The sequence below is a fragment of the Coenobita brevimanus genome, chromosome 38, assembly GCF_032717465.1.
Source record: "Coenobita brevimanus isolate Jiangsu-jjx chromosome 38, ASM3271746v2, whole genome shotgun sequence".
Classification (NCBI taxonomy): Eukaryota; Metazoa; Arthropoda; class Malacostraca; order Decapoda; family Coenobitidae; genus Coenobita; species Coenobita brevimanus.
In genome coordinates, this window is record NC_136991.1 from 48,467,013 (window position 1) to 48,494,342 (window position 27,330).

General features: G+C 40.6%; 1 protein-coding gene across 1 annotated transcript in view; it reads right to left on the minus strand.

Moving 5' to 3' along the window:
• LOC145396455 (dual specificity calcium/calmodulin-dependent 3',5'-cyclic nucleotide phosphodiesterase 1A-like) overlaps window positions 1-27,330 on the minus strand; it is a 193,766-nt gene that overhangs the window by 28,150 nt on the left and 138,286 nt on the right. Inside the window, exons 3-6 of the mRNA XM_080269830.1 lie at window positions 20,452-20,617; window positions 19,852-19,965; window positions 17,266-17,268; window positions 11,498-11,593 (exon numbers count right to left, since the gene is read on the minus strand). Of these exons, the coding sequence (XP_080125956.1) occupies window positions 11,498-11,593; window positions 17,266-17,268; window positions 19,852-19,965; window positions 20,452-20,617 (379 nt within the window). The remainder of the gene's footprint in view (window positions 1-11,497; window positions 11,594-17,265; window positions 17,269-19,851; window positions 19,966-20,451; window positions 20,618-27,330) is intronic.

The window sequence follows — 27,330 nt, forward strand, 5'->3', positions numbered from 1 at the left end:
CATCCTTATTTTTTTTCCAGGTATATACATTTTTCTGTTCCATGAGCCATGTTTTTAAAACCTAAAAGAAAAAAAAAATCACACCGTAAAATCACAGTCACGGTTTATAAGTTCCCTCATCACGCACCAAACCATCTTCCTTCTTCCCATATACTTATCTTTCAAAGGTAGATATTAATTTTGATATATTAACCACTTTCTATTTCTTTTCTCCATTTTTTTTTTTCACAGGGAAGACTAAATCGCACCGTCTCTTATTAAGTACAGAATTAGCCTACAATTTCTCCCTCACACTTTGTCACTAAACCACCAACTTTCACCCCACATCCTTCCTTTTCCGCGGTAGACGGCAACTGTGATTAATTTAGCAGACTTTAAAAACTAGTAAGGCAAAAAGTTAAATAAAGTAAAATAAAATAAAGTCGTATAATCACAAAAACCACAGGCTATAAACTCTTTCTTACATCTTCAGTTACCTTTCTCCCCACATCCTAATTTTCTAAGTAATACTAATAAACAATTAATACATTCACCACTTTCACAAAACCAGAACAACACAAACATCGCATCGCATTATCACACAATCTGTTACAAACATCCTTCTTCTCTTCACTTCTTTTGTTTTTCGGAATCAGAAATTTCCAAATATCCGCCATTTTTTACACACGAAAAACAAATTTCTATTTATTCGTCATTTAAAACAGGAAAAACAAAATAAAAGTCTCTATATATTCGTCATTTTTTCCGGTACGAACAAAATTCTATACATTCGCCATTTTGAAAAACGGAAAAAAGAAGAAGCAAATTTGCCATTTTCAAAAACTGGTTAAAAAGGTAATATCCCACGTATAAATCATTCTACAAACTTTCTCTCAAATCTTCGGCCACTAAACCACTTCCCTTCCCCATACCTTTATTTTTTCTTACGTAGTTATTTCGATTCATTCGCCACCGATATTATTACCCGGAAAGAAAAATAAAATCACACCGTATCAGAACGAAATCACAGTCTTGGAACATATCTTTTAAAGTTTCCGTCACCATCTTTATCCAAACATCCTTATTTTTTCAAGGTAGCCACAAATTTCAATATATTTATCACTTTTTTGTTCTAAATCTGGGCAGACAAAACTATAGTAACACTCTATGTGCACAATCAAAGCCTACAAACTCTCCATTTTCCATCACCAACACATCCTTCTTCCATCATCATTTTTTTTTCAAGGCAGATATAAATTTGAATATACTGTGAATTTTTCTTTATAACCGGAAAGACAACATGAATATCAAATTGCAAAAATCAATCACCAATCACTCACACCTTCACTAACCAAACTACTTTCCTTCTCCCCGCATCTTTGTATTTCCAAGGCACATCCTGTTTACGTTATGTTTCCTGTTTTCTTTTTTCTTCTTAACAACTTGACGAGCAGGACGACCGCGTAAAAAAGGAAAAAAATACAAACAAGCGTGTAAGAGGATTTGACACGTAGGGGGAGAGAGACGCATACCCACTGAGAGAGCGCGGGAGAACTAGGGGGAGTATTTTAATTCCGGGTTGTGTTAGTTAGGCACGAGTATGTCTCCCCCTTCCTTTGAATCTCTCTCTCTCTCTCTCTCTCTCTCTCTCTCTCTCTCTCTCTCTCTCACACACACACACACACACCACTAGCAGTTCTTAAAGTTTATTAACACTCAAACCCACCTTCACTCAGAATTCTCTCTCTCTCTCTCTCTCTCTCTCTCTGCCCACACACAGCTCCGCCTTCAGGTCAACACTTTAATATTTCAGAGCTGTCAGGCCCGGGACAGCTCCAAACCCATCTGGCATTTTGATATATGTAAAGCCTGGACACTGGGCACCCAATTTTATCTCACATATCTCTTATTATTTTATATTATTACGGTTATCTCTTCTGGGTTTAATAAATTACCCTTTTGTTTATTATTTGTGTGTGCGTGTGTCTGCTCTCCTCTCTGACTACTTCTCCCATCTTTCCTGTCCTCTCTTTCTATTTCTCCAATCTTTCCTGTCACTTTTTACTGCTTCGCAACTGAGTGACGAGCCTAATGGTTTCCTGACCATTTACAACGCTGGGTGGTAACCATATAACCAACCCATGCGTTTCCCCTACGTATGAACAAGTGGGTTGGCGAAGGGTTAGTGCCCCTCCCCGTAAAACAACTAACTCAAAGATAAACGGCCACCCCTTTCGGGATTATGGCATTTGGCTATAGATGGATACATGGATAGACAGATAAGAGTCGGTGGAGTTTGTCTTGTAAATAAATAAATAAACGAAAAAGGGAATCGTCCGAATGGTTCAATGTTAGGTCGCTTACACCAGAGATCACCATAATTTTTTACATATAATTATTGTCGTTTTTTATAACGGCTTTCATGAATCAATCTTAAGATGTGGCTGATATCTCTGAGCGAAAAAAAAAATAATAATAATAGTTCGGCGTTAGCTACATTAACCATCCCTGTGAAGTATTTTCTATTTTACACTTTAAAAAAAAAAAAAAAAAAGTAGACGATTTTGCTGTGCTTGAGAGAGACTTCTTTGAACTGGAGCCGTTTGATAGAGCCTTCTTTAACCCCTTCAGTACGAAAGGCTTTTCTATCTAATAAATAGTCTAACCTAATAAATAAGTGGTGGTAGTAGTAGTAGTAGTAGTAGTAGTAGTTGTTGTTGTTGTTGTTGTTGTTGTTATTGTTGTTGTTGTTGCTGTTGTTGTAGTAGCAGGAGTAGTAGTAGTAGTAGTAATAGCAGTAGCCGTGGCAGTAGTAGTGGTGGTGGTGGTAGTTGCAATCCCAAGCTCATCTGAACAAACTCAGTGGACTGCAGGCTGAAGCTACCCTCCTCCCGCAGTCCACCATCATCCTCTTGGGGGACAGGGATGGGTTTAAGGGACGTGTATAACCAGGCAGCTCCACCGCCTGGGTATATCGGTGCCACCACGTGAAGACGACCCTCTCCCGCACTAGCGGCGAGGGTTGAGAATGGAGGCTTGTTGGTGAAGAATGTGAGGAAGGTGACTATTGACAAGAGGAGGATCTTAACTATGTCTAATTTGTACCGGAGGAGGAGGAGGAGGAGGAGGAGGATAAATACGAAGAAGAGGAAGAGGACAAGGATATGAAAGGGTAAGGAAGTAGCCATGAAGACAAGGAAGAAGGAAGTATTACAATTAAATTATGTACTTATGTGCAGTGTAAATATAATACCTAGCTGTACTCTTGAGGATGTGTAGTGTGTGGCGCGCTGGATTTAATGTACTATAATGTACTGTAAGTGACTGGATTATGTAAGTGTAGTGTACTAAGTGTGAGAAGTACAGTGTAATATATGTACTGTTGGTAAATAGTGTCCAGTACGCAAATAGTAGTGATATAAAATGAATTATTATTATGTAACAGTGTATTATTAATAGAACAGTGCAGGGCAGCTCAAGGCACTGTGATATAAAATACTGTACTGTGGTAGAATGACTAGCAGAGTGATGAAGTGATGAGTGGTGTGGTGAATTATTGTAGTATGGTGGGAGTGTGGTTGAGTATGGTATTGTGTGATGTGGTGGTACGTTGGGTGAAGAGGAGTGGAGTGGAGTGGTGTGGTGTGTTGTGGTGTGGTATGATAAGGTATGGTGTGGTGTGGTGTGGTGTGGTGTGTGTAGCAAGAGGAACGTGTGGTGCGGCAGGATGAGGGGATATAGAAGCTTGGTGTGGTACGACTCAACTCCCCCCCCATACCTTACTCCTCTACTCCACCACACTTCACTCTACTCCACCACACTTCACTCTACTCCAACACTCTTCACTCTACTCCACCACACTTCACTACCCCACCACACTTCACTCTACTTCACCACACTTCACTCTACTCATCACACTTCACTCTAGTCCACCACACTTAACTACACCACACTTCACTCTACTCCACCACACTTCCACTGTATTTCACCACCACACACTTCACTATCACTACACTTCTCCACACCTTCACAATTCACTCTACCTCACCACACACTTCACTCTATCATCACATTAGACTTCATACCAGCATACTTCACTCTGCTCCATCACACACTTCACTCTACACCACACTTCACCACCACACTTGAACCCTTCACATCATTCTACATTGACACATTTCACTTTAGTACACCACCATATTCACTCTTCTACACACACACACACACACACACACACACACACACACACACACACACACACACACACACACACACTTCTCACGCTTCATCTCACACTTAAAGAAATATGACAATCTCCTGTTCTTTCCATCAATATTTAAAAAGTAATGTCATAAAAACTCATGGCAGTACTGTAAGTGGCGCAGGCTCCTCCGTAACACTCTTCTCTTAGCGATTTATTGAGCTTATTACACCCTGATATTTTCCTTTATGTTATTTATGCATTTCTAGTTTGAACAGTTTACATCAGTAACATACAAAGACGATTTTTTCGGTATGATGTGCAATATAAATCGCTAAAGGAGAGATGTTACGAAAATTCTGAAGCTACTTAAAAAATGTCGCTAAGTATATCATCATCATCATCATCATCACCAGTATCATCATCATCATCATCACCAATATCATCATCATCACCATCACCACGATCATCATCCCTATCATCATCACCACTATCACCACCATCACCACTATCATCATCCCTATCATCATCACCATCACCACTATCATCATCCCTATCATCATCATCATCATCATCATCCCTACCTTAATCATTATCATCACCACAATACATACTTATACAGGCATCAGATTTCCTGGAAGGCAAATTTATCATAAAATTAACTTAACTAGCCTTAAATCTACATAATAAAGACATTAATAATAAAGGGGAATACGCTAAATAATAACTCACTGACATATAATACAACTCTCTGAAGAGTAACAACAGTAATAATTCAATCACGAAATACAGCATGACCCGCATATAAAGCTTTCGTATCTTGTGTGTTGCAGGGACGGCTTTGCTGGTGTGAGGAGCGTAGGTATTGGGGCAGCTTTGAGAAATAACTAATCAAATATGTAATCAGTAAACGTATAATAATAATAATAATAATAATAATAATAATAATAAGTATGATGTGGGTTTTGGGAATTAAATGAAACAGGGTAGATACTAGTAAATTTGACCCGTCCTTGCAACACACGAGATTATATAAACCACCCCGTATATAAATGAACTTCGGCCTATTACCTGAAAATGAAAATAATAATAATAAAAAAAAAAATATGTGCAATCCTAAAATCAACTTACACATCTAGTTAAAAATTATCTCCTTGCTGAAGATAAATGAGTTAAAAGTGAAACTGGCTGGAAATAAATAAAGTTAAATAAATGAAACTTTATTTACCATTTTACTTACCGTGTCGATCATGTTCTAGAGGCGGGCATTAAGTTTGTTATTAAAAAAGGCCGGGAGAATTAGACAAAAACAAGATTATTTAAAAACGCCGAGGCAGACACATGCACTACAAGCCTAAAGTGATGACAGAGAAATGAAGATTATATTACAGGGAAGGGAGGGGTGTCTAAGTAGCATGGGAACCTCCTTAACATCTCTTCCATAGCGACTTATCCTGCGTACTATTCCTTAACTTATCCTGCATATTACACTTCTTCGTGACGGGCATCATATTCTATTTTTGACTGATTCACGAATCTCAGTGGCAGGAAAAGACTATACTACGGCTGTGCATCCTTGCCAAGGCGCTTCTTCGTGACTAGCATCAAATTCTAGTGCTAATCTATTATTACAACTCAACATTCAAGATGGAGAGAGAGCAATTTTCGGCCAAATTAAAGTTAAATGAGCACAGATGTTGATTAGCCTCAAAGTCCCGCTCGACATATATTATTATTATTATTATAATTATTATTATTATCATCATCATCATCATCATGTTAATCTTAATCATCATCGCCACACCTTCGTGCTCTCAGTTTTCACATTCGGCCCGTAGTGGCTTTGAAGATTACGCAGTACCTTTTCCTGAGCGAATTATTCTACCTATCACACCCTAATATCCTTTAATATGTCGGCCATACTAATATACATAAATATTTAAACGACGCAGCATACACGGGAGTACCATGACGTGACAGGCAGAATTAATCGTTACGGACGAGGCGTCACGAAGCTTACTGTTAAATAAATCGCTATGGAAGAGGCGTCACGAAACTTACTGTTAAATAAATCGCTATGGAAGAGGCGTCGAGAAGCTTCCAGTACAATAAATAGTTAAGGAAGAGGTGTTACGGTCTCCCAAGACACCTAAAATACAGGCCTACGATACGAGTAACTAAGAGTGATTTTTAAGTGCAAGAACTGAGCCTTGACCTTCCTGGGGTTCACAAACGTACATTTACAACCCAATCCTCCTAGTAACTTATTTTTTCCAGGAAGGAGTACGACATGAATGGGCAAAAATCCTTCACCATCTTCACTTCTTCCTGCCAAAAAATATAGTTCTTTCACCTTAACTTGGCCCAGATTTTCGTCTCTTTTAGCAGCTTATTTCAGGGGGAGGCGGTAGCATAATCGGTAGAGTTTTGGCCTACAGTCCTAACGGACCCGGGTTCAAATCCCACTGGGGCAGGGAACAGTTTAAGGATTTGAATTTCATAAATATCAGACTTTACTGATCTACCAGATGAACCGCCGACATGTCGTAAAAATACCCCCGCTAATACCAATACACCAGTCCTGTATGAGACAGCCGTAGCATGTATTCAATATGGACGGTGGATGTTAGCGCCGAAGTGGTGACATGTAGAGGTGTACGGTACGTAGGAGGACTATTGGGCCTTGAAAGCAGGCTGTGAAGCCTATGCCCAGAGTCGGTCATATATATATATATAAAAGCTCAGTGACGGAAAAAGACAGTGTTGCTACAGCTCTACATCTTTCCCACAGCACTTCTTTGTGACTACCATCATATTCTAGTGTTAATCCAACGTTACAACTCCGCATTCACGACGGCCTGATGGCAAGTTTAGGCCAAGTTAGAGTGAAAGGGGTATAGCTATGATAGGGGGTTGGGAGTAAGTGCATCTGTGAATCGCGCAAAATGGGAGAGGGAGGCCAAGGCCGAACACGTGGACAAGTCTAAGAAGAGCAAGTGTTACGTCACAAGGATCATGTGTTACGTCACAAGGAGCAAGTGTTACGTCATCAGGAGCAAGTGTTACGTCATCAACCATGCAAGGGGTGACTAGATACTGACAGGGAGAGCAAGAGAAACCCCAGGTGGAGTGGAAGAAACCGTCTGTCTCAAAAATCTTAAAAACTTTCTCAAATTACTACCTTATATACAATCTGTCACAACATCTCAAAACTTGCTCTTATAAAATGACTACTTAAGAGTGTGTCACAAAATTCATAAAACTCTCACATTCTTTTCTTATCTACCGTCTGTCTCAAAATTACCTAAACTTTCTTTCAACCATCTGTTTCAAAATTCTCAACGAGGACAAATTGTTACAAAACTGTTAACTTATATATTTAGAAAGAATATCTTTATATATTTAAAAACAGTTATGGTTTAAGGGGGAAAAGCTGCATCTCTCATAAGAAAAACCGATCCTCCGAAAAGAGTAAATATGACAGCCTCACCTAAAAAAATCTTCGTTATGACATTTAGCTCTGAAATTATACAGACGTACCGTATACCCTTTATATATATATATATATATATATATATATATATATATATATATATATATATATATATATATATATATATATATAAAGTTACTTTATTGAATTCTTTTCTATTTAATATTTATTCATTTATTATTTTTGCATTCTACAGACGATTCTGCTCAGTTTAGGAGAGACTTTTCGAACTGGAGGGGTTACATACAAGCTCCAGTAACTCATATAAATATACATTATATATATTTATATGAGTTAACTATATCTATCTATCTATATATAATACATACATGTATTTAATATATATAAATATATGTACCTATATAATATATATATAAATATATATATATATATATATATATATATATATATATATATATATATATATATATATATATATTTATTTACAGGGTTATTCTTGAGAGAAACTATTATATCATAACAATGAGCTAAAACTCAAACTCTCTGGTCATTCTCGAGGGATACTGTGCTGGATCACGACTCTGGGTTAAAACTCAAAGAGCTCTGATCATTATTGAGGGACACGGTGCTGTACGCTGATAAAACTCAAAACTTTTTGGCCTTTTTCGAGGGTTACTGTGCTATATCGTGAGACTAAGCTAAAACTCAACCTCTAGGCTAGTTCGCAAGGCTCACTGAGTTCTATCGTAAGTCTAGGCTCGAACATGAAGGCCTCTAAGCTACAGTACGTCTCAATGAACATGGCGCTCTCTCTTACGACTAGGCTGAAATATAAACTCAAGGGTCATCCTCCAGGAACATTGCTCTACTGTGATACTAGGCTACAACTCAAACTTAAGGGTCATTCTCGAGGGATACTGAGCTTTACCTCAAGGCTGGGCTAAAACTCAACTCAGTCATACTCAAGGGCCACTGTGCATGCTTTATTGTGACACTGAGCTAAAACCTGAAGAACTCTACGCTAATTCTCAAGGACGACTGTGCTCTATCGTGAGACTGGACTAAAACTCAAACTCTAGGGTCATTCTCGAGGAACACTGCTTTAACATGAAGGTGCTAAAACTCGATAATCTCTAATGCTCAAGGGATAAGGTGCTCTATCGTGAGACTAAGCTAAAACTTGTTCTCTAGGCTAATTCTCAGGGTGCTATATTGTGAGGCTGAGCTAAAACTCGAACTCCAAAGCTAATGCTCAAGAGACACTGTGCACTATAGTAAGACTGGGTTAAAACTTGAACTCTAAGCTAAAACTTGAACTCTATGCTAATACTTGAACTCTATGCTAATACTTGAACTCTAAGCTAAAACTTGAACTCTATGCTAATACTTGAACTCTATGCTAATACTTGAACTCTATGCTAATACTTGAACTCTATGCTAATACTTGAACTACGGGCTAATTCTTGATGGGCACTGTGCTACATTACAAGACTGGGTTATGACTCGAAAACCTGTAGGCTCATTCTCAAGGAAGACTAACTACATCGTGCCGGTAAGCTGAGGGGCACGGGGCTAAAACTCGAGGGGTCTGAGTGCTAAGACTCGAGGAAAGCTAAGCCGCGCTGGGAGGAAACAGTTAAAATGTCTATACCTCAAGGAATAAAGCGCTAAAACTCGGTGACTACTATAAGCTATAACTCGAAGACACTGGAGTAATTTGCACCTCCCACTCTAGACTATAAATTCAACAAACACTGGACTATTTCTCGAGGTACATCAAGTTATAACTCGACAAACAATGACCCGCATCCTGATGACCCAGGTTCGTATTCTCTTCGGTTAAGGAAGCCCCCTAACACCTACTCTCAAGTGATTTATTTTTGGATATGGCTGGTTAATATCCTTTTGTGCGTTCTTTATGCAGGGTAGGGTGATATTGGAAAGACCTGAGTGACGCAAAAGAGGACGGCAAGGTACAATAAGCAAAATAAATCGCTTAAGAAAAGGTGTTAGAGAGCTTCCTTGACCGACGAGAATATAGTTAAGGACAATATTCTCGTCGGTTATGGTAGCTCCCTAGCATCTTTCCCTATGCGATTTATTTTGCTTATTAAACCTTACTGTCCTACTCTGTGTTATATAAATCCTTCGACTATCGCTATACGCTGCATAAGTAACGTACAAAAGGAAATCAATCAGTCACATCCAAAAATAAGTCGCCAAGGAAGGGGGGTTAAGAAGCATTCATACCCCACGAGACTACAGACCCGAGACTCACAAGCTAAAACTCGAGGGACACTCAAGGAACAAGTAGGCCATCAGTTCGAGGAGGAGTTGGCAATATCTCAAGTCACAAGGTGTTATGACTCAGTGAAGCATATACTCAAGTACTAGTGAGCTGTATTTCGTGGTATATTAGGCTACGACTCGAAGTACACTAAATCTCGAAGGACATCATCTCGAGGGTCACTGCACTAGGTTAAGACTCGAAGGACAATAGGCTATAACTCGAAAAATGGGAAGTTATAACTCGAGGGACATGAAGCAATAACTCGAAGTACAGAGGACGAAATTTCGATGGACACTAGATAAGGTCAAACTTCAAGGCCCAATAAACCATAACTCAAGGCCCGTATTATTGTTTAGGAAGCTCCCTAACACATTTCCCTAAGCGATTCATTTTGTTTACACCTTACTGTCATCTATGTTACATAAATCAACCTAATATCGCCATACTCTGCATAAATATCGTACAAAAGGATATTAACCAGCCGTATTAAAAAAATACATCGCTAAGGAAGAGGTGTTAGGTAGCTTCCTCAACTGACGGGAGGGAGTACGAGCCTAAGAACAATCAGCTGCCACTCGAGGGGCACTAGGCTAAAACTCGAGGCAGATCAAGCTGTTCCTCGAAGAACACTGAGCTATAACTCGAACATTGAGTCCTACTCGAAGATTACTGGGCTATAACTCGCCGTGAAGGAAGCTCCCTAACACCTCTCCCTTAACGATTTATTTTTGGATACGGCTGGTTAACATCCTTTTGTACGTTATTTATGCATAGTATGACGATATTGGAAGGACTTAGGGAACAGAATAGGACAGAAAGGTGTAGTTAACAAAATAAATCGCTTAGGAAGGCGTGTTAGGGAGCTTCTTCAACCGACAAGAATACAAACCTTACAACTCGACATACCAAAGAACAATAACCTAAATCTCGAGGAACGGTCAAGCTATAACTCGAAGAACAGTGGACTGAATTTCGAGGATCACCGAGCTAAACCTTGAGGGGATAAATACCGATGGAAACAGCACTGGGTTAAAACTCGACCGACAGTAAGCTACAACTCGAAGAACAAAATGAACTACGGTGGTCTATAACTCGAGGAACAGTGGAGTAAATCTCGAGGAACAGTAGGCTACATTTCGAGGAACAGTGGGCTAAATCTCGAGGAAGGGTAGACTAAAATTTTGGACACTATTTGGGCTATAAAATCGATGGGTGTGTGGGCTACAAGAGTGATCTAAAACTCGAAAAAAATACTGGTCTAAAGTGGTCTAAATCTCGAGGAACAGTGGTCTAAATCTCGAAGAACAGTGAGCTATAACTCCAAAGAAAATTTGGGCTATAAATCGGGGTGTGTGGACTATAGGAGTGATCTGAAACTCGAAAAAATACTGGTGTAAAGTGGGCTATAACTCGAAGGAACACTTGGGCTATAAAATCGGTAGGTGTGTGGGCTACAGTGGTCTAAATTCGAGGTACAGTGGGCTAAAAATCACTGGGCTATAAAATCGATGGGTGTGTGGGCTATACTGGAGGGGAGACTGGGCTATGAGTTGTGCTAAGGGGTATATATAACCTGGAGGCAAGGGCAGCGGCGGTGAGAGGGTGACGGCCCTTCTTGGTCGAGGGGCCGAGACTGATGGTAATAGCGCGGTCCCCCGGCGCCCCACATCTGCGTAAGAGACGGGCAGGGTAGAGCAGAGCAGGAGAAGGGCAGACAGAGCAGCAGGAGGGAGAAGGGAGAGGGGTGAAGCAGAAGGGCAGACAGAGCAGTAGGAGGGAGAAGGGATAGGGGTGAAGCATAGAGACAGAGCAGTGGGAGGGAGAAAAGAGAGAGAAATGTAGTAGTACGAGAATGAAAGGAGATTAAGCAGGAGAAGAGAGAGAGAGAGAGAGAGTGTTGCAGAGATGGACAGTTTAGAGGAGAGCAGAGCATTAACAGGTAAAGCAGTGAGAGAGAGAGAGAGAGAGAGAGAGAGAGAGAGAGAGAGAGAGAGAGAGAGAGAGAGAGAGAGAGAGAGAGAGAGAAGATAAAAGGGACGTGAAGAAGAAAGAATAATAAAGGGAAACAGGATATGCAAATAAAGAGAAAAATAATGACTAATAATAAAGACACAAAGGAAGAGAAGGGAAGGAGGAATACAGACACAGGAATGAAACGGAAACGTGAGAGGAGGAGAGTGGAAGATTGTATAATTAAATAAGAGAGAAGAGAAAGAGGAGAAGGAGAATGGAGGCAATAAAGAGAATGGAGGTGAAGAACGAAGGGAAAAGGAAAAAGAGGAAAAAAAAAATAAAGAATGAGATATGGAATGGAAGCATCGAAAAGACCATAAAAAGAGCATGAGAAGAAAATTGGGGAAAGGAAGATCAGATTTAGTGGCAGTCCTACACAGCTGGAGAGGAGGAGGAGGAGGAGGAGGAGGAGGAGGAGCAGAGGGAGGGAGGGAGGGAGGGAGGTAGGGAGGAAGGAAGGGAGGAAGATGCAACTGGAGATAAAAAAAAGTGAACAATGAAAGAAGAAATATAAGAGAAAACTGAGAAAAGAGCATAAAAGAAAACAACGGAATTAAGAAATGAAATATGGAAAGAAAGATTGATAGATATAAGTATTTAAGCTGGAGAGAGAGAGAGAGAGAGAGAGAGAGAGAGAGAGAGAGAGAGAGAGAGAGAAGATCACAACCAAATAATTTTTACGCTAACATAGATACACCATAATTCCTTTTCAATTTACTCTGCTATAAAGTACTTAAATTTTTTCGATCTTTGCTACCATGTGCCTTCCCAATTAATGTTTTTGTATATACTGTATATATAAACTCACTCTATACAAGCTTTATTTATTTATTGGGGAAGGACTAAGGGACGATTCTGGTATTAATAAAAACTGTATATTACTACAAAAAAACTATTATTCGACTCAAAAATTCATCCTTTCCTGTTGGTAACAGTAATTTTAGTAACAGTAGTAATAGTATTTAATCATAGTTGTTTCTGTAATAGTAATTATCAAGATAACGGTAATAATGTTGGAAGGGTGTATCTGTAATAATTCTAAGACAAAATAAATCAATAACGAAAAATAAGAGTTGAGACTGAAGTAAGAAAATGGCATGTAAGAAGTAGGAGACGAGGAAGGCAGCTTTTGGAAGGATGTAGGAGACGAGGAGGAAGCGTTTAGAAGGAAGTAGGAGACGAGGAGGAAGGAAGCTTCTAGAAGGAAGTAGGAGACGAGGAGGAAGGAAGCTTTCAGAAGGAAGCAGGAGGCGAGGAGGAAGGAAGCTTTTAGAAGGAAGTAGGAGGCGAGGAGGAAGGAAGCTGTTAGAAGGAAGTAGGAGACGAAGATGAAGTTTTTAAAGTAGGAGACGAGGAGGAAGGAAGCTTTTAGAAGGAAGGGGAGCAGAAGTAGGACGAAAAAGGGATATGGAAAAAGGTGAGGTGGAAAAGTAGAACTGGAAATAAAGTAAGATACCAGAAAATAAGGAAAATAATAAGCAGAGGTGGAGAGGTAGCAGAGGGGGAAGGTAGATATGAAAGAAGTGGAGAAGTAGGTGTAGCAGAGAAGCAGATGAATGGTATGAGTAGGAGGAGGATGAGAGAGAGAGAGAGAGAGAGAGAGAGAGAGAGAGAGAGAGAGAGAGAGAGAGAGAGAGAGAGAGAGAGAGAGGAAAATGGAGGAAAGATAAAAAGAGAGAGGGGAGACAGAGGAGAAATGAAGAGAAGATGTGGGAAGAGTGAGAGAAAGAAAAAAAAAGAGAAGGTGAGGGAAGAGATAAAGGAGAAATAAAGAGAGGAAATGGGATGAGAGATAGAAGAGAAATAAAGAGGAGGGATGGGAAGAGAGATGAAGGAGAAATAGTGGGGGTGAGGGAAGAGATAAAGGAGAGGTAAGGAGAAAGTGGAGGCCCAAGAGAGATAAAGATGAGGTAAAGAGAAAGTGAAGGAAGAGAGATAAAGAAGTAAAGAGAAAATGAAGAAAGAAATAATGAAGTAGGGAACAAGTGAAGGAAGAGAGATAAATGCGAAATAAAGAGGTGAGAGAAGAGAGATAAAGAAGTAGAGAGAAAGTGAAGGAGGAGAGATGAAGGAAAAGTAAAGTTAGGGAAAAGAGAAAAAGGAGAAGGAAAGAAAAGGTGATGGAAGAGAGATAAAGAAATAAAGAAGTGAGGGAAGATATAATGAAGAAGAGAAGGTGATGCATAAAAGAACCAGTAAGGAAAGAGAAGACGAGGGAAAAACCAGGAAAAATCTCAGCAACCAGACGGGGAAGAATGAGAGGATGGAAAAATGGAATAGTTTTAGGAAATGAAAGACGCAGCGAAGTATGAATGAGAGGAAAGATGTGGAAGAAGTAAGAGGAGATGGAATAAGAGGTAGAGATGTGAAGGAAATAAGTGGAGTAGATGAAAGAGGGAAAGATATAGAAGTATAAGGTGTAAGATGAAGATATGCTGAAAAACTAATAAGAGATGGAGCAACAGAAAGAGGTTTGACTGTTGTTGTTGTGCTACCCCAGTCTGACCAAGCAGACCCATCAACCGCAGGCAAGCAACCGCAGTGTGAATGAAGTCAGAGGAGAAGGCGGAAGAAAGCGGGCTGGGGAAGAAGTAAGAGATGTGGAAGGAATAGGAGGCGAAGATACAAGAGAGAGGGACGGAGAAAATAAGAGGAGAAAGTGCAAAAGAAATAGATGTGGAAGAAGTAAGAGGCGTAGGAGGAAGAGGGGGATAAGTGAAAGAGGAGATGGTGCAAGAGGGAATAAGTGGAAGAGGAGAAGGTGCAGGAGAAATATATCTGCAAGAAATTAGGCGGAAAAGATGAAAGAGATAAGACAGCCAAAATTACTCCTCAAGATCTCCTCCTTTCCATAACACGATACATCCATTAAAAAAAAAGTTACATTTATATAGAAAAAAAAAAGGGAAATATAATTAGACAAGGGATGCTTATACAGAAGGTGGCAAAAATTACAGGAAAAATACATTACTCTCAGGTAGGCATACACAATGTTTTAAAAAGGTTCCAGTGAGTACCAGGAAAAAGTAGGGGTAAGAATAAAGAGGCATTTACTTGTGCCTTGAAAAATGGAAGTCAAAAACCGAGACACAAGTGCAAAAAAAGGTTTCTAAACGTCTACAAGTCCTCAAGACAGTCATAGATATATATTAAAGAAAAAATAAAGGAAGTAGAGTGTGTGTGGGTCGGCCAAATACAATACAGTAAGTGTATGTACATCTTTGGTATATGCTCTTGTGCCGAGTCAAGTTATTTTGCAGCTCTCAGGAAAATATCGCAGGTAAGAAAAAAAAAAAGAAAAAAGCAGATATGAAAATGAAAGGACATGGCAATCATCATCTTTCGTAGTAATTTTTTCCTTTTTTTTTATCTAGGGCAAACACTCATCACTTTTTGTAGTAATTTTGTTTTTATTTATTCATTTACTTATAATTTATTTTGTTTGCTTGCTTATTTACTTCGGCGTACTTGATGTAGATTGGTAACACTCTCAGGATTAATTAACTCGCTTTCAGATCAACAGGGACATTTTACTTTAGCTGGAATATTAAAGCAGACTTGGCTCGACCATGAGAGGGTTTATAAGGAAAGTTTTAACTCTCTCAGCCACTTATAATTCACTCTGAGTTAAATAAATAAATGAATAAAAACCTTCTATCGTCAGCTGGAAGTACTAGAGTTACGCCAATCATGAGGGAGGTAACAGGGCACTAAATTTCTCGTTCCAAATTCCCCCAAGCGCTCTGATATAATTCTTTTTTAAATCAACCAAATTAACCATGTCAAAAAAACAAAAAAAACAAAAATGAACTCTCCATAACTTCACCTCTGCCATATTTTCCATTCTTTTCCAAATCAATGAAATTAATATTGAAAAAAAAAAAAAACTATGTAACCTCAATTTAACGATATTTTCTATTCTTTTTCAAATCAAATTAATCTTGAAGAAAAAAAAAACTATATAACTTCCATTCTGCCATATTTTCCATCCTTTTTCAAATAAATCAATCTTGAAAAAAACACCAACTTCCATTCTGCGATATTTTCCATCCTTTTCCAGATCAACCAAATTAATCTTGAAAAAAACTATATACCTTCACCTCTGCGATATTTTCCCGATCGTCTGCGCGTGATACAAAAATCTTAACAATACTCGTGCAGGAAGGAGCATCAAACTTTATATATATATATTAAAAAAAAGCAATGAGGCCTTCACTTACCCCGCCTGCCCTGCGCCCCACCGTGAACTAGACTAAAAATACTAGAAGGCAAAGAACTAGAGGGTAAAACCACAGTGTATGGCTATTTTTAACTGGGGTTGAGGGTGTGGTTAGCATCTATGGTAAAAATTCAATGATGATAACTAGAGGTGTGCGTATAGGTCTATGAAAAATTTGAGTTGTGGTAATAGAAGTAGTAGTAGTAGTAATAGTAGTAGTAGTAGTAGTAGTGGTAGCAGTAGTAATAATAATAATAATAATAATAATAATAATATAATAATAATAATCATCATAATAACCAGCTTTGGTGTGTTTACGTCTACGAATATAATAATAATAATAATAATAATAATAATAATAATAACAGTAATAATAATAATAATAATAATAATAATAATAATAATAATAATAATATTAAAACACACTATATTCCATTTTTTTTATTGAGGCAAAGATGCACTCGACTGGTTGGTGATGACTGCCTGAATGCAACATGTCCGAATAGCATTTACTAACCCAAATTTCCCCCTCAGATATATGTTGTCAATTAATAATGCTAACGAGTACAGGGATTAGGAAGTAATGTTGAATTCAGCCAATCATCACCATCCTGTCAAGCGCATCTTCGCCTTAATTAAAAAAAAAACTGAGTATAGACATGCAGCTTTCTAGATAAAAAAAAAAAAAACGAATTATCACGGTTTATGCAAAGAATAATTCGTGTCTATAGCTGAGTTTTTGATCCATTAGAGAGAAAATGAAACGAAAAAAGAAAAAAGGAAGAGAAGAGAAAGAAAAGTGGTCCATGGATTTTGGGTACGATAGATTGACGTGGGAAACAACGATCTATTGAAAAACGCCACTTCAAAATCTAAAACACAGAAAATACATGGTTTTTGAAACAGGGTAAATTTCGAAACTCAGATTTTGACACCAATGCGTACTGATCCGACGCCTGATATATGGATTAGCAAAATGAAAATAGTGGATATGAGAGTTAAAAAATATATATGTTGACTTATTAAAGGCCAGAAAATAGAAATATACATGCTAAATAGTAGGATACGCAGTGGTAATGCTTTAATAATTATACACTGTGTGGTTTTACCGACTAGACGCTCTAAATGAATGAGGGTAGATGAGTGAAGAATGGTCTAGGGGGATACGGGGGGCAGGAGAGAAGGGGAGGAGAATGGGAATGGGCAGGAAGGAAGGAAGGAAGGGTAAGGGAGAGTGGGACAGGGAGGCTGGAATGAGTAAAGAATGGAAAAGGTGGATAGGGAGATAGGAAGGAGGGTAAGGGTGAAGGAAATTTGGGAAGGGTATGGGAAACGAGGAAGGAAGGAAGGGGAAGGGAAGGAAGGAAGGAAGGGGAAGGGAAGAAAGGAAGGAAGGGGGGGAGGAAAAGAAGTGGTGGAAGGAAGGAAGGGAATGGGATGGGAAGGGAGGAAAGGATGGGGTAGGAAAGTAGGAAAGATGGGATGAGAAGGGATAGGAAGAAAGGAAGCAAAGAAAGGGGTAGAAATGATGGAAAGGAGTAGCGTAGGAAGGAGGGAAGGAAGGAGGGAAGGAAGGAAGGAAGGGACGGGAATGGGAAGGGGCAGGAAGGAAGGAAGGAAGGAAGGAAGGAAGGAGGGGACGGGACGGGATGGAGTAGGAAGGAAGGAAGGGAAGGAGGGACGGGCAAGTTGGGAAGACATAGCGATACGAAAGGAGGAAGTGAGATGGGATGAAACAGATATAAAGAAACAGACCAGAGAGAGGAGATGTGGTGGGAGACGTGGGGAGGTTAATGGGAGAAATTGGGAGGAACACAGGTGAAGATGGAGAGAGCGAAAACGGGGATGGGGAGAGGAGGGTAAGGGGTAAGGATAGGTAAAAGGTGGAGTGACTGGATTAAAGGACTGGGAATAGGAGTAGGATGGAAGAAAAGATGGGAACATGAGGAAAAGGAAGAAAGGATGGAATCAGGAGTTAAAAGGAAGAAAAGATGTGAATAGGAGTAGGAAGAAAGGATGGGGGAAAAGTAGAAACAAGGATGAAAGGTGGAAATAGGTAATGGCGAAGGTAAATAATGTTAAGAGAGAGAACGAGGGAAAGATGGAGGGAAGGTGAGATGGAGAGACGGAGCGATGGAGAGACGGAGGGATGCTGGGGGGGGAGAGGGGGATAGATGGAGGAACGGAGAAAATGAGAGGTAGATAGCTGCAACGATGGAAGGACGGAGAGGGAAAGATGGAGGGATGAAAGATGGAAAGACAAAGTAGATGGAGATGGGGATGAACTAAGGGATAGATAGACATGAGAATGGAGTGAGATGGAAGGACTGGAGATGGTGTATGGACGGAGGAATAAGGGTGGGTGGATGGAAGGATGGAGTGACGGTGGAAAGATGGACGGCTGAGCAGGGGGAAGAAGGGTGGAACAGGAAAAGGGAAAATAAAAAGATGCAGGAAAATTCAGGAAAATCTGGGAATGTAGTTGAAATGTGGTAAGAAAATGAATGGAGGTAGAGGGATACGAGGAAGGAAAGTGAGTAGAGGGAGAGAATAAAGGAATATATACAAACATAGATAAGACAGATGGATAAATAAACAGATAGAGAGAAAAAGAAAAGGTAAATTATGAACAAGAATAAGGATAAAAAGAATGGAAAGGGGAAAGGAACGAAGAAGAGGAGGGAATGAGAGAAAATATATTAAAGATGCGAGACAGACTGATAAATAAAGAAACAGGAATAACGAAAAGGGTAAATTATGCATAAGAAAAAAAAGGAAAAAGACTGGAAAATGGAAGAAAGTGAGAAGGAGGGATGAAAAGAAAGAACGAGGAAGAACAAGAATGATGGAAAAACACACAAGACTAGCGACCCACGTGACGACTTGTAAACAAAAAACAGCTGATTGGATGTAAACAAAGATCAGCTGATTGACAAAACACTACAGTGACACATAATACATAATAAACACGAGAGACACATATGGGGAGGAAGGGAGAGGGGGGCATACAAGGGGAGAGGAAAACAAATATGAGAGGATGATGATGGTGATGATGATTATGATGATGATGGAGAGAAAAGATAATATGGAAACAAGAAAAAATAGAAGACAGACAGACGGATGGAGAGACAAAGATAGGCAGATGCATCTATCTATCTATCTATCTTTCTAGCTACCTATAACTATCTATCTATATACATACAGAGAGAGAGAGAGAGAGAGAGAGAGAGAGAGAGAGAGAGGAGTAAATACAGATATATGGAAGACAAAAAGAGGCTAAGAAAAGAGTGAAGGTGAAAATGATATGGAAGAAATTATACAGAAGAAATGAAGGTGTGGAAGGAGAGACGAGATTATGGATGGAGGAAGGGAGATGGAGGGAAGGGTATGGAGGAAACGATAAAAAAAAAAAAGAAATGAAATGGAGGGGAGAGAGTACAGGAAAGGATATTGAGGAAAAAATATGAAGGAAAGGGTATGAAGGAAGGATATGAAGGAAAGGATAGAAAAGAATGGATATCAAGAAAAAGAAAAAGGTGTGAAGGGGAGTGAAGGGAGTATGGAGAGTATGGGCAGGAAAATTTAAGGGTAAAAAAAAAAAGTCAGTGAGGATGGATGGATGGATGAATGGATGGGTAGATGGAGGTGTGGATGGATGGGTAGATGGATGGGTAGATACAGTAAAGGTCACGCACTTCGACTCCTCCAAGTAGAGAGAGTCCAGTACGTCTGCGGCAAACTGGAGATTCTTCTGCAGTACACCCACCGCCACCTCTCCATCCTGAAGGTGTCGGAGAAGAGCGCGAAGCCTGGAGGAGAGACACCGTAGATTAATTCCAGATCAAGAGGAAGGGGGGAAGATCAAGAGGAAGGAAGGAAGATCAAGAGGACGGAAGGATAATCAAGAGGAAGGAGGGAAGATCAAGACGAAGGAGGGAAGATCAAGACGAAGGAGGGAAGATCAAGATGAGAGAAGATCAAGAGGAAGGAGGGCGGATCAAGAGGAAATAGGGAAGATGAAGAGGAAGTAGGGAACATCAAATTATGGTTACATTATATTCGGGGAGGCTTTAATATGCTAGTAATAAGTCTCCTTGGTTACTAGTTAAGCCGACCCTACGATCCCACTACACCTGGCCATTACCTGAGCTGACGGGAGTTTGGGATCTTGTCAGGTTAGAGTATAAAGTAAAAACAATGTAGGTAACAACAATTTTAGGCCATATTTAAGTGAAGAAACTAAACCTACTTATATATTACTCTTCTTAGGTCAAGTTAAAGTGAAAGGGGTGTACCTGAGGGCAGCCTTCTCGCAGGACTCCGGTGTGTCGACGGAGGGCAGGGCATCTTGTAGGATTTCCAGGGAGTCTGCGGGGTCCTGATCACCCTGGGAGGCATGACGCGCGGCCCTACTCAGTGTACGGCTGGAGGCTCTGCGTAGGATCGTCAATGACCCTTGCTCTGTGGAGGAGAAAGGGAGAAAGAAATAAAAATCAATCTGTCTGTTCATTTATGTGTCTATTTATCTATGTCTGTTTATTTATGTCTATTTATCTATCTGTCTGTCTGTCTATTTATCTATCTGTCTGTTTATTCATGTGTCTGTTTATCTGTATGTTTATTTTTGTGTCTATCTATCTGTCTGTTTGAGTTTATTTATTTATCTATCAAAGAGCATTGTTCTGTGGGGGAGAAGGGGAGAGAGAGAAAAAAAAATCTATCTGGTTATTCGTGTCTATTTATTTATCTTTCTATCTATCAGCCTTGATCTATGGGGGAGAAGGGGAGAAGGTTAGTAAGAATACCTGTCTATCTGTCTGCTTATTTATCTATCTATTTATCTATCTATCGGAGAGCCTTGTCGTGTAGAGAAGGGGGATAAGGTTAGAGCTAAATCAAAGTCCGTATTTATTTATTTATTTATTTATCTATCTATCTATCTATCAGTTAATATATCTGCGAATGTCTATCTAAGTCTACTTGTTTGACTGTCTTTACTTTCTCTCTCTCTCTCTCTCTCTCTCTCTCTCTCTCTCTCTCTCTCTCTCTCTTTCTCTCATCCAATTCTTTACTGTCCATGATGGCAAGAGTGACCAGTCGCATTTCCATGAGTGGCGTTATATGACCAAAAACTCCAACCACTCTTGCATGTAAACACAGTCCGCATCCAGTACGATAATTTGCCTCTAACATGTAAGAACTGTCGTAGGAGGAATTAGACAGACTTTTCGTAGGGAGTATTAGACAGATTTTTCGTAGGGAGAATTAGACAGAATTTTCGTAGGGAGAATTAGACAGAATTTTCGTACGGAGAATCGGACAGAATTTTCGTAGGGAGAATTAAACAGATTTTGCGTAAGGAGAATTAGACAGAATTTTCGTTGGAAAAATTAGACAGAGTTTTCATAGGGAGAATCAGACAAGGAAAGGTTTTGCGATATCCTTTTTAGCTTTCATTAAAAAAAGTGTTTGTTGGGACAGAAAATCGTTTGTGTATCATCGTAAAAGAAGAAAAGGGACGGGAGGAGAGGAGTGGAGTAGAGTAGAGTAGAGTAGAGTAGAGTAGAGTAGAGTAGAGTAGCGTGGAGTGGAGTGGAGTGGAGTGGAGTGGAGTGGAGTGGAGTGGAGAGGAGAGGAGAGGAGAGGAGAGGAGTGGAGTGGAGTGGAGTGGAGTGGAGTGGAGAGGAGAGGAGAGAGAGGAGAAGCAATGAAAATGGAAGAGAAGTGAAGAGACGAGAGCAAAAAGAGAATGGAGGAGAGAGAAGATAAAAGAAGATGAGAAAAGAAAAGAAGAGAAGAGAGGAGAAGACAGCAAAAAGAATGGAAAAAAATGAAGAGATGAGAAGCAACGAGAAGAGAAATGAAGAGAGCAAAGAGAAAGGAAGAGAAATAAAGAGAAGAGATTAGAAGATGAAAAAAAATTGAAGAGAAAAAAGAGAAGAGGAATGAGGAGAAAAGATAAAGAGATGAGAGAGATGAGACAAGACAAAACACACACAGAAGAGAAAAAGAAAAGATCAGACGAGAGGGAGGAATATCAAAGAAAGACAAAAATAAAAAAGAAGAAAATTATAAGAAACTCTCTCTCTCTCACACACACATACACACACACACACACTCGAAGTCGATCATGCACCACCCACACACACACACACTCTCCACACACCCCCGGCCTCCTCTCTCTCTCTCTCTCTCTCTCTCTCTGCATGACCTTCTTCGCATTTCCTCAAAAAATTCAAAAGTTTTTCATCCTCGTTGCTCTACTCAATTCTCTCTCTCTCTCTCTCTCTCTCTCTCTCTCTCTCTCTCACCCAACACACACACCCCTCATCCATTCACAGTCGAGCCTCATTTCTCCCTGCCGCATCCCATCCCTCCTTGAGAATTCCGTACACACACACACACACACACACACACACACACACACACACACACACACACACAGTCCAGCGCCTACATGGGGGAAAAAGACGTCACACACACACACACACACACACACACACACACACACACACACACACACACAGTCCAGCGCCTACATGGGGGAAAAAGACGTCACACACACACACACACACACACACACACACACACACACACACACACACACACACACGGGGGAAAAGACGCTCACAATGCACTGAAAGGGAGACGTGGGTGAGGAATGCAGCTGCTGAGATAGATAACAATAAACAGATAGATAAATAGAGAGGTGGAAGGATGGATGGATGGACAAAGATAGACAGACAGATAGATAGATAGATATAGACAGATAGATAGATATGACAGAGAAGGCGTAGAGATACAGACAGGTATGAAAAATAAAAAAGACGACGATATAGACAGACAGATACAAAGATAGATAGATAGACAGATAAAGGTGAAACAGAAAACAGACGCAGATAAATACAGACAGACAGAGATAGACAGATAGATAGATAGACGGTTACAGATGCACAAGAGACAGACATGGCCAAATATTGATAGACAGAAAAAGACAAATGGACAGACAGATAAACAGAGAGATAGACAGACAGTTCCAGATGAGACAGAAGACACAGATAAATATACAGACAGGTAGACAGATACAGAAAGACAGATCAATATATTTCTGTCGATCTGATTATTAAGACGGAAAAAATAAACAAATCTTTATTTCTGCTTCTGTTTTACATTTTTCGACTAACAATTAACAAAGACTTATACTGTACTGCCTTTTTTTTTTTTTAGTCTTTTTAAAAATAATTTCTCTCTTCTCTTCCCCGTCTATTTCAACTTCTTTTTATTAATACTCTCTTTTTCCTCCTATACTTTTCTTCTCTCTTCCCCATTTCTTCTTTCCTCCTTCCCCTGTTCTCATTTCCTTCTACTCCTTTCTACTTTCCTCCTTCCTTCATTTCTTATTTCCTTCTTCCAATTTTCGTCTTCTTGTGTTATGATATTCTAGAGTCCTGACACCCACTTTCCTTCCCACTTTCTTCTTTCCTTCTTCCCCACTTTCTTCTTTCCTTCTTTCCCTTTTTCTTCCTTTTCTTTTATTTCATCTTTCCTCCTCCTCTTTTTCTTCCCTTCCTCTTCCCCTTCTTCCCCGTCACAATACGCTGAATGGAGGAAGCTGGGTGAGGAGTGCTGTTGACCTCAATGAAGGGACGGATATAACAAAAGTTTTTATTTCCGCTCGGCTCATTTTACAGTTTTGTACTAACGATTGACGAAGCCTGTTGTTACTGTTTTTCTTTCTCGCCCTTTTTTCTTTTATGTTTTTTTCTTTCTTCGTTCTTTGTCTTCATTTTCATCTGTTTACTCCGTCTTTTATCCTTCTTCGTTTTATTTTCATCTTCTTTCTTCCACTTCCTCCTCCTCTTTCTTTTTCTTCTTCCTCTTTTCCACTTCCTTCTCCTCCTCCTCTTTCTTTTTCTTTTCTCTTTTCCACTTCCTCCTCCTCCTCTTTCTTTTTCTTTTCTCTTTTCCACCTCCTCCTCCTCCTCTTTTTTCTTTTTTTCCTTCTTCTTACTATTATTATTATTATTAAAATATCTATTTATTTATTTTTCCAAAAGGTTGTGTCGAAAATCGGGATGCGAAAGAGGGTAGGCTGAGTCCCTTGACTTGATGTAAACAAGATCCCCCCCACCCCTCTCTCTCTCTCTCTCTCTCTCACCTTCCTTGCATATCCTCCCTACCCATTTTCTACTGTTTTCCACTTCCTGGCTCTTACTATTCTCTCCTCTCCCCTCGCTCTTTCTCTTTTTCCCTACAGGCTTTCCTTGCATTTCCTCACACATTCTGCGTGACTTTCCACCTCCTAGCTCTTCTCTGCTCTTCCCTCCCCGCCACACAATCTCTCTCTCTCTCTCTCTCTCTCTCTCACTGCCACTCTGCATAATGCCATTCCATAGCCCTTCCCTCCCTCTCTTTCTTACTCCCCGTACTGAGACTGGCTGCACTCCACCATATCCAGTTCTCTCTTACATATTTCCTAGCCTTACCCAAGTTGGGAGCCTTTCCTTTAAGTGTGTGTGTATATATATATATATATATATATATATATATATATATATATATATATATATATATATATATATATATATATATATATATATATATATATATATATATATATATATATATATATATATATATATATATATATATATATATATATATATATATATACCGGTGTAGAGTAATTCCCAACCTTACTCATGCTTCCTGATATACCTGTCAGTCACATCAACTCTTCATCTATACTCCACAACCTTATCCTTGGCCTACTTTACCTTCACCTATTCATTCTCATTCACTTATTCTCACTCACTATCTGCCACCTGTCTCTGCCACTCACTCTGTTACACTTGTTGTTGAGTAAGCACTGTCTATCTAGCCGAGCAGACACATCAACCACAGGTAAGCACCTGCACATGCAGGGTTGTCCTGTGCAGTGAATCTATGTTCCATTGAGGTAAGCGTCTCGTCACAACGAAGCGCGGGAAAAAGTGTGGAGGTTTGGTTCCCGGATGGACGCCGCATTTGCGTCTCTACCCAGTTAACAGGGACGCCATGGCAGGCTCCACATCACCCGTTATTTGGTTATATGATTACCACCCAGCTCTGGACTGTACATGATTTCCCGGGACACAGGAAACCATTCGGCTTGTCACTCAGTGTAGAGCCACCTGAAGTGGAAAGAAGAATAGTAAAAAGTGACACGAAGGATACAGAAGAGAGGAGCACACACACACACACACACACACACACACACACACACACACACACACACACACACACAAGAATGAGAAACGCGAAGGGTGAAGTAGGCAGCACTACATCAGGCGAGTGGATGACGACCTCGTAGTGAAGGGGATTACTGAAAGCTGTACCTAACCCCTCCAGTTCGAAAAAAAAAAAAAAATCTCATGCTGAATAAAATCGTCTGGTGGCAAAAAAAAAAAAAAAATCATTAACTTTAAGGGGTGGGACATTGACATAATTTCTATAGTTCTTTCACCTAAACTTGGCCCAGATTTTCGTCCCCTTTGAGTTTATTTCACGTGGCTCAGTGGCAAACACAATACTGCAGCTCCACGCCCTTCCCACAGCACTTCTTCGTGACTAGCACCATAATGTAGTGTTAATCTCTCGTTTCAGTTCAGCATTCAAGATGGAGAGAGCAAATTTACGCCAACTTAAAGTGAACGGGGTATAGAACTAAAATAGGGACTTAGAGGGTACATCAGATGGTTGCGAGTCTTAATTTATGGGAATATCTGCGTGTTATCCTTGTCAGTCACGCAAAAACTCTTCCTTACTAAAGTCTACTCGTACCTAAAGCTGAAACAGGGACCGGGAGGGTAAATTGGATGGTTGAGGGTCGTAGGGCAAAGGAAATGTTCGGGTGTTATCCTTGTCAGTTACATTTGCGAAAGGAGAGGAGAAAGTGCCACTTTACAGGGTCAAAGGCCAGAGGTAGTGACACTTAGTAAATGAAATGAGGCGTTGCTTGTCCGTAGGCTTTATGGTGTGTGTGTGTGTGTGTGTGTGTGTGTGTGTGTGTGTGTGTGTGTGTGTGTGTGTGTGTGTGTGTGTGTGTGTGTGTGTGTGTGTGTGTGTGTGTGTACCTGTTTTTATTAAGTTGTGGTCTTACTAATTAGCCGTCACACTACCACCCGTCACCCCACCATCAGTCACCTTACCACCCGCCACCCGTCACCCCACCACCCGTCACCCCACCACCCGTCACTCCACCACCCGTCACCCCACCACCCGTCACCCCACCACCCGTCACCCCACCACCCGTCACCCCACCACCCGTCACCCTACCACCCGTCACCCCACCACCCGTCACCCCACCACCCGTCACCCCACCACCCGTCACCCCACCACCCGTCACCCCACCATCCGTCACCCCACCACCCGTCACCCTACCACCCGTCACCCCACCACCCGTCACCCCACCACCCGTCACCCTACCACCCGTCACCCCACCACCCGTCACCCTACCACCCGTCACCCCACCACCCGTCACCCCACCACCCGTCACCGTGCTGCCAGGTAGGGTGAACTGGGATGTGATGAGAGAGACAAGGTAATTCAATTCGACGTTCCAGAAGTGGTGTGGGGAGGGGAGGAGAGGGGAGGAAAAGGAAGGAAGGGAAGGGAAGGGAAGGGAAGGGAAGGAAGAGGGAAGGGAAGGGTAGGACAAGGAAAAGCCAGGAAACTTACAGTACTGAGATGAAAAAAAAATATATATATAAAAGTGTTCAGAAAAATGGTAGTTGGGGAGGAGGGCAAGGTGTAGGAGAGGAGGGGGGAGAGGAGGAAGGGAGGGAATGGAGGAAACGTGAGGGGACAGGTGAGAGGGGAATGAAGAGCAACACCACACCTTCCCCTCTCTATACCATCCTCACTCATCCCCCCTCCTAGTTTCCCCTCTCCTCACTTCCCCTCTCCATACCACCCTCCCCCATCCCCTCTTCTAGCTTCCCCTCTTCTCACTTCCCCTCTCCATAACACTCTCCCCCATCTCCTCGCCTAGCTTCCCCTCTTCTCACTTCCCCTCTCCATAACACCCTCCCCCATCTCCTCGCCTAGCTTCCCCTCTTCTCACTTCCCCTCCCCCATCCCCACTCCTAGTTTCCCCTCTTTCTCACCTCCCTTATCTCCGTGTTCCATCTCGA